General features: G+C 40.3%; 1 protein-coding gene across 3 annotated transcripts in view; it reads left to right on the forward strand.

Moving 5' to 3' along the window:
* Positions 1-6039, forward strand: part of LOC127045478 (sodium channel protein type 5 subunit alpha-like) — a 365137-nt gene extending 359098 nt beyond the window's left edge. For all 3 annotated transcript variants that reach the window (XM_050941520.1, XM_050941519.1, XM_050941518.1), the window contains one exon: positions 1269-6039. In XM_050941520.1, the coding sequence (XP_050797477.1) occupies positions 1269-2503 (1235 nt within the window). In that variant the 3' untranslated portion in view covers positions 2504-6039. The remainder of the gene's footprint in view (positions 1-1268) is intronic.
* Positions 6040-8859: the final 2820 nt, after the last annotated feature.

The following is an 8859-nucleotide window of genomic DNA, read 5'->3' on the forward strand; positions in this document are numbered from 1 at the left end:
TGGTCACTGAATGAGTAGTTTTCTGCTCCCTGAGTAATCAGAGCAGGGCCTGCATTGGAGTAATCAGGAACCTGCTAAAACCAATTAAGGCAGACAGGCTGATTAGATCACCTGCAGCCAATCAAGGCAGGCTAATCAGGGCACCTGGGTTTAAAAAGGAGCTCACTCCAGTCAGGCGGGGGTGGTGGAAGCCAGAGGAGAGGAAGTGCGTGTGAGGAGCTGGGAGCAAGAGGTGCAAGGAGCTGAGAGGGAGAGGGTGTGCTGCTGGAGGACTAAGGAGGACAAGCGTTATCAGACACCAGGAGGAAGGTCCTGTGGTGAGGATAAAGAAAGTGTTTGGTGGAGGCCATGGGGAAGTAGCCCAGGGAGTTGTAGCTGTCATGTGGCTCTTACAGGAGGCACTCTAGACATCTGTGATCCACAGGGCCCTGGGCTAGAACCTGGAGTAGAGGGTGGGCTTGGGTTCCCCTCCCAGCTCCTGATCAGACACAGGAGGAGCTGACCCAGACTGTGGGTTCCACCAGAGGAGAAGATCACTGAGGTGAGCAAATCTGCCAATAAGCGCAGGACCCACTAAGGTGGAGGAGGAATTTTGTCACACTACTTGTGGCCTGTATTCATTGAACTGATAATCTCAGTCCCAATTTCTAATAGGCAGGTGTCCATGTCATAAAAACTATCACTTTCGTTGACATCTTTGACTGCAGACTCAGCAAAGAGCCTGAGGATTGATTGGGCATGAAATCCAATCAATCCATTAGCCCCTTAGCTGTGTTTCCTCTAGGACAGGGGTTCTCAACCTTTTTCTTTCTGAGGCTCCCCCCAACATGCTATAAAAACCTCCACAGCCCGCCTGTGCCACAACCACTGTTTTTCTGCATACCCAGTAGATTAAAAGCCAGGGCCGGCGTTAGGAGGTAGCAAGCAGGGCAATTGCCTTTGGCCCTGCAAAGTTGAAACTCAGGCTTTGGCGTCAGCCTTAAGTAGCTTGGACTTTGGCTTTCTGCGCTGGGCCCCAGGAAATCTAACACTGACCCTGATCTCTGGTTTGTTTTGATGGACTCCCTGAAACCTGCTCACAGCCCCCCCAGGGCACCCCGATCCCTGGTTGAGAACCTCTGCTCTAGGAGAAGGCAAAGGCGCAGTTAGGTGGACAATTGGGGGAATGTTAATAGTTCTTGTTGGTAATCTGGAATTATCATTTTATGAGCACATCTAGAATTGCTGCCCATGTATTAATTGGTTATTTTTTTATTTTTTTCTTACAGGTACCGTGCTTTCTGACATCATTCAAAAATATTTTTTCTCTCCTACGCTCTTCAGAGTCATTCGCTTGGCTCGGATTGGCCGAGTCCTAAGACTTATACGGGGAGCCAAAGGAATTAGAACTCTCCTTTTTGCCTTAATGATGTCCCTTCCTGCTCTGTTCAACATTGGTCTCCTCCTTTTTCTGGTCATGTTTATTTATGCCATTTTTGGAATGGCTAATTTTGCCTATGTTAAAAAGGAGCATGGGATTGATGACATGTTCAACTTCCAAACCTTCGCTAACAGCATGCTCTGTCTTTTCCAAATTACAACCTCTGCTGGCTGGGACGGTCTTCTCAATCCTATTTTAAACACTGGACCGCCATATTGTGATCCGAACCTAAAAAATGCAAATGGTTCAAAGGGAGACTGTGGAAGCCCTGCTGTAGGGATTCTATTCTTTGTTACTTATATCATTATATCATTTCTCATTGTTGTAAACATGTACATAGCCATTATTTTAGAGAACTTCAGCGTAGCCACTGAGGAAAGTACGGAGCCTCTAGGCGAAGATGACTTTGATATGTTTTATGAAATCTGGGAGAAGTTTGATCCTGAAGCGACTCAATTTATTGAGTATTCTGTGCTTTCAGACTTCGCAGATGCTCTGGCAGAACCTTTACGCATAGCAAAACCAAACAAAATTAAACTCATAGCCATGGACCTTCCCATGGTCAGTGGAGATAGGATCCACTGCTTGGATATTTTATTTGCTTTTACCAAACGGGTACTAGGAGAAACTGGGGAAATGGATGCCCTTAAAATACAGATGGAGGAAAAGTTTATGGCTGCCAATCCATCTAAAATTTCTTATGAACCAATCACAACCACACTCAGACGGAAACAAGAGGAGGTTTCTGCCATTATTATCCAGAGGGCCTACAGAAGTCATTTGTTTCAACGCTCCTTGAAGCAGGCCTCTTTCTTATACCGTCACCAGGCTTGTGGTGGCAACATGCTTGAAGGTGAGGCACCTGAGAAAGAAGGTCTTATTGCATTCATGATGAATGAAAATTATGGTAGGCCAACAGACAAATCAGAAACTGTGTCTTCAACATCTTTCCCTCCATCCTATGACAGTGTCACCAGAGCCACTAGTGACAACCTCCAGCTAAAGATGACAGACTCTAGCAAAAGTGATGAACCTGTAGATTATCTGCTATCTCCAGACAGAGAGAAAGAATCAATTGTCTAAATGTTTGTTTAGAATGCTTTAAAATATTGTTTACAGAATGTAATGCTGTAACTACACAACAATTGACGCAGCCTTCTTATTAAATATTAGTTGCAAAATAAACAATGGAGTTTTTACCCTTAACTATGGGAGTCGATAAGTTATAACCTTTGACCCTGCTCTTTTCACCATTGCTCAATGTTTATATATGCACAGGAAGAATCTGTGCAGGGTCATAGCTGTTATATCAATGGTGTGATTATGAATATGCTAGACTGTAAAACAGTAAACACAGTGTATATCTAACCACAGATAAAGCCAGGCTGTAAACATTCATTTAAGATCTTACTCATATTAGTGTGTTTACTTATGGCAATGTATGACCTTGCATTCTAAAAAGAAAAAAAATATATCACAGCTGCTGTAGCAAAATGTAACACTTGCTGTATATGTTGTGAATGGTCTTTCATAAATTTATTATATTTGATATTTTTTTACTTAAATCAAATAATTGTCTCTTTTTCCATGGAGATAGATGATCCTTACACCCGACATGTTAAACTCTGAACCAAGGTAACACTAATTGGTGGGACTCCCATCATTCACAGAGGAAAGTTGTTGCAAAATAAAATATTTAATCAACAACATATATGACCTCCCCTTTGGGACATGTAACTGCTTGTCATAAGTAATAAAAAAAATGAGGAGGAAAAAAGTGATGGCAAATAATGAGAGAAATGGTTTGTTCTACCCTACAGGAAATCAGACAGTAATGGATGCTACTTGTAAAACTATTAATAAAAGTACTAATTTTTTAGTATGTTTCAAGAATGTGCTTTGCTTGTTGTAATCAAACTCTCTTAGAAATAGGTTATGACCCTGTAATCTGATGTAAAGTGCCCTAAAGCACTAAGTATCCAGATAGATTTTCTGTTGAGTGAGTGGGATAGGATGTTTTCTCCAATGACATGGAGCTAATCATGCTTACTGCAAGCTCTATGCATCAATATTACTCTCTAATGCTTTGATGCAGGTTGTACAGTGCGGGAGGATTGTTACAGTGTTATCAATGGGGCGGGATGGGTTTGTACAAAAGTTCTGATATATAGAGTCCCTTCTTGGTTTCTATTTTTCACACTGCTGGAGGCTGTGTTTAGATTACTGGGGAACCTTCCTTTTTGCAGGCAGGCAGAGGAATATTTGCATGTGAAATACCAATCAGTCTCAGGCCAAACATGTAACAGCAATGGGGTCCCATTATAAGTGCGTTAGGAGCAGACATTTTTAGTGGTTTTATACTGTAAAAAAAATGTAATCTATTATCAACCTTCCAGCTTTGGCAAAATGTGAGGAAGTGTCTGTGTGAAGTATAAAGAGACAAGTCCATGATTACAGAAAAGTCCTCTCTTTGTTATTTTCAAATATGATGGTATTTGAGTTTGGTGGGTCTTCATGGGAGGTCTTGCCTGAGAAGTCTGTAATGAGCAATTGCACCACAAGGAATAGTAGACATGTTTTTCACCTTGCAGAAAAAGAATTATCAAGAATGTATTTAAGGTGTACTGTAGTTGACATTTAGTTACATTCTGGATTATAAAGGTGTCAAAATCCACATGGAGTTGTTACTGAGAATCTTAGCTATCCAGCCACAAGACCATGTTACAATGAAATTTTCCTGTGACCACATCATGTGTTGACAAAATGAGTCAGAATATGTGAAGAAAACACATAAGATAATATGACTACATATATGTTAATATAGGGGGGAGGGATAGCTCGGTGGTTTGAGCATTCCCCTGTTAAACCCAGGGTTGTGAGTTCAGTCATTGAGGGGGCCACTTAGGGAGCTGGGGCAAAATCAGTACTCAGCCCTGCTAGTGAAGGCAGGGGGCTGGACTTGATGGCCTCTCAAGGTCCCTTTCAGTTCTAGGAGATTGATATATCTCCAATTATTATTATTATTTTCTTCATCCAATGAGAGGTGTTTCAGGCATTCAGTTTTGCAAGTGGTCAATTGGTTATTCAGGGGACTTGGTGTCAGGACACCTGTGGTCTGGTCCTAATTCTTGCTGTGTGATTTTTAGGTAAATAATTGAAACCGCTCTGTGCCTCAGTTTACCCATCTATAAAATGGGGATAATAATACTTATCTACCTCTCAGGAGTGTTGTAAGAATTAATTAATGGCTGCAAAGCACTCTGAGGGTGCAAGGCACTCTGTAAGTATTATTATTATCATTCTCTCTTGTCTCTGACCCTCTCTTTATGGTGTACACCATAGAGATTTTCCTTCTGGGATTTTGTTGCCTTTGAATCTTGTATGTAATTAGATTCCAACTTAAGGAAACTACTCCAAATATGTTTTTCAGAGTGGAATTTCTCCCTCCCCCCCAATGAATTTTGCTCACGACTTCTCAAGTTAGAGAACCTTTCCACAGATTCCTTGTGTAATTTATGCTGTAATATTATACTGATTGTACATTTCACTCAGAAAGAATATGTGATATTTTATATTTATATGTGTGTATCATGCAAGTTTTTAGAGTGGCTGACACTCAAACATGACTTACTGATTAAAAATTTTTCTCTTGAAAGAGAATTATTGATCATTAGAAACGAGCTGCTGCCTCTAACTGAATGAAATAGTAAATACACATACATGCCAAACAAAACCACATTTATTAATTGACAACTAGTAGGATTATTTTCTTTTCAAAATTGAAGCACAAAATGGGGGAGGAAAAATGCTAATTGAATGGGTATTGCTCATCGAATTTCTTAATATAGAAAAAAATCATATTTTTAGACCAAAGACTGAATAGCTTACATGATGCGGTAATAGGTTGTTCACATTATTTTGTTATTATTTTAAATTATTTGTTACTTGATTTAGCAGATGTATTAAAATGTAACTTCTTAATATACTATAAATAATACCAAAGCCAAATAATAGAATGCTGTGATAAGAAATTAGCTGGCTACTGATTATATTACAAGAAAGCTCTTCCAGCAATCAGTGGATCCCTGAGATGAGCATCATTTTAATTACTACAAGACGATACCATATCAATACAATTGCAAAATATACTATGTTGTACCCCAAAGTTGTAAAAAGGTGAGTCTAGAAGAGGGTCTTAACTATAGATATTTACAGTAAACTTTCTAAAAAACAAATTGTAAATTGGGTTCAAAATGGACTTTGTAAAATGGAACATTGGTTTTCTATTGGATTTTCTATTGTTTTCTGGAACATTTCTTGAGAACTGAAGTGTAATTGCTGCATTTGTATTAGATATCGGACTCCCTTAAAAACATCAGGTACCTAACCGGCAAGTCTTTACTAAAGGAGATACCGATCACAGTATATCAGTGGTACAACCTCCCAGTGTAGTGATATTGTAGTTAGCGACTTGATAGACAGTGCAAACTGATTATAAGCATGACAGGCGCTGCCATTTTCTGCGGAATAAAGAGTACAGCATGAATCATCAAACTACAAAAAGAGCATATTAAAACTTCAGCCAATATCACAGGACATACCAAGCTATTTGTATCTGGAAAAAGCCAAGTTTACTAAGTTTCTTTATTAAATAAATAAGGATAACACATACTTTCTGTGCCAAATTATTTTTTTTATTGCACCAGCTTTTACATGGTTTCTCCAAGTCTTGTTCGGTAGCCAAATTTGGTTGAGAAATGCAGGGCAACTTTTTTCATATGTATTAAGAGGTGAAGAATCAATGAAATCCACTCAAGTAATTCTTTCATTGAAAGGCTGACTGCTGCATGTTAAAGGCTAGATCCAAATCTAAGTTAAGGTCAAAGACTCCCATTAACTCCAGGAGGATTTGGATCCAGGGTCGCCCGGGGGTGGGGGTGAAGGGGAAAATGGGGCAATTTGCCTCGGGCCCCTCGGGGGCCCCGTGAGCCCTGCCCTAGTGGTAGTCCAGGTCTTCAGCTGGCATTTCGGCAGTGGGGGGGGGGCTTTCAGTCACTCCGGGTCTTCGGAGGCATTTCTGCGGTGGGGGGCCCTTCAGTGCTGCTGAAGACGAGAAGCGACTGAAGGGCCCCCTGCCGCTGAAATGCTGCTGAAGACTCGGACCGCCACTGGGTGAGTACAAGCGCCGCAGCTCCCCTGCTTTGCCCCAGACCCCCTGAATCCTCTGGGCGGCCCTGTTTGGATCAAGCCCTAAAAGCTTCTGTCCAAAGTGAGTAATATATAGAACCAATCCTGCATTTCTATCTCAACCAGTCTTTGCCAGTAGACTTGGTAGGAATATGGAGTGTGCTAGGAATGTGGAATCAAGCCTAAATTATGTAAAAAACATTTGCATCTGAGATGTCCTCTTGATAATAATACAGATTTTCCCCTATTTAATCATATTGCTACATATTGTTATGATTATTGTGATTATTTTATCTGCTTTGATTGAATCTGGGCTTGTCTACACACAGACTTGTACAAGTTTAGTTAAACTAGTGCAAATAGTGGTTTGCACACTTTTATTTTGATTTAAGAGTGACTTGTTCCTAAGCACTCTAAGATGCACCAAAATGAGATTGGTTTAAACCAGGGATCAGCAACCTTTCAGAGGTGCTGTGCCGAATCTTCATTTATTCACTGTAATTTAAGGTTTCACGTGCCAGTAATACATTTTAACATTTTTAGAAGGTCTCTTTCTATAAGTCTATAATATATAATTAAACTATTGTTGTATGTAAAGTAAATAAGGCTTTTAAAATGTTTAAGTTTCATTTAAAATTAAATTAAAATGCAGAGCCCCTCGGACTGGGGGCCAGGACCCAGGCAGTGTGAGTGCCACTGAAATCAGCTTGCGTGCCGCCTTCGGCACCTATGCCATACGTTGCCTATCCCTGGTTTAAACTGAAATTAGTATTCACACAGTTTTTTGCACTCGTTCAACAAAACTGGTTTAAAATCACAGCTGGGTTTAAGTAGTGCAGCTGTACATGTAGACAAGCCCTCATTCTCCTTACAAGATGGAAGTAGTTCTGAAGAGTAAATCATCTACTGACTTCTGAGCAGTCATGAGAAAAAGCTGGGGATCCTGATACTCAGCTGGTATAAATCAGTGGCACTTCACTGAAGTCAGTAAAGCTACGTCAGTTTTACACAAGGATTAGGCTTGTTTTGCCTGTGGGTAAATGACTACACAAAACACAAAGACAGTGGAAGATGAGACTCGATGAAGCTAACATCAGTGTGAGCTCAGAATCAGGCCCTGCATTTTCAGAGTTGCCCAAGGATTATTGTCATAATACTTACAATGATTTTAGTTCCTGTTTACTTTCATGGGATTTGTATGGCTAAATTCATGGGCAACTTTGAAGAGATCGCAGTTAACAGTTTGGGTTAAATTCCTAGTGCAACATGAGTGCAGGTCAGTTTAGGGAGTGCTGCTATAATAAGCTATGGCAACTTTTTTTGTTTTTAGCGAGAATTTTCATAATGACCTCAGCCAAAGCAGTAGTGGCACAAATAAATAGACATTTTGATGGCTTTGTAATCAGAGGCAGGCCACTGTGAAGGTCTAGTATCAAAGGACTCTTCTGCAGAGTGACAGTAAGTGTGTTGTGTTGCTGACCACAGCAATTAATTTTACAGCTGAATAGTATTTGTACTGAGAAGAGACCAGAAAGTGAGTTAAATAAGAGAGAAAACAGCCAGGAAAACAACACAGAAAAACAACCTTGAAATTGTAAATGAGAAAGGCAATCTCTTAGTGTTGATTTGTACATATTGGTGTGACATAAATTCCCTTTTTTTCAAAGAACAAACATGGATATCCTGCTGAGTGTTTACATATGACAAAGAAATAGCACCCATGTCAAAGGGAAAACATGTGAAAGCAAATAGTCCAAGTGGAATGGCTCTTGGCAGCAAGTGAAAAATGCTTCAAAGTCAAACGTCACTGATAACCCTGTGAGGACTGAAGGTGTTGGGCTGCAGTGAGGGTATGTTTTTGTCAGCACCTCCGCATAAGCTATTTTAGCAAGCTGACAACCCAGCCGTTTGAGTCAGTTCACATGCCATGCGCTTTTACCAGAGTGGAGTTCTTAAACTCAGTTCCATGGTTAGTAGGCGTATCACAGTTATGGACTCTATTGATATGACAGTGCCTTTCACTAGAGAGCTGGGATTTTCCAGTCTTGGGTGTTCTTTTGCTCTGAAAAGTGACTGTACAATGTTACACAACATAACCATCTGAAAATCACATCAGGTTTCAAACCATTTCTAAGCCTTCAGGGTGCGCTTGGGTCACGTTTCAAGCTTTTCTTCAAAACCATGAGGGCTGGAAGGATTTTTATTAAATGAAAACTGAGGTTCTTACACAATCACATGACTCCACAAGCTGG

Source organism: Gopherus flavomarginatus, chromosome 2 (genome assembly GCF_025201925.1).
Source record: "Gopherus flavomarginatus isolate rGopFla2 chromosome 2, rGopFla2.mat.asm, whole genome shotgun sequence".
Classification (NCBI taxonomy): Eukaryota; Metazoa; Chordata; order Testudines; family Testudinidae; genus Gopherus; species Gopherus flavomarginatus.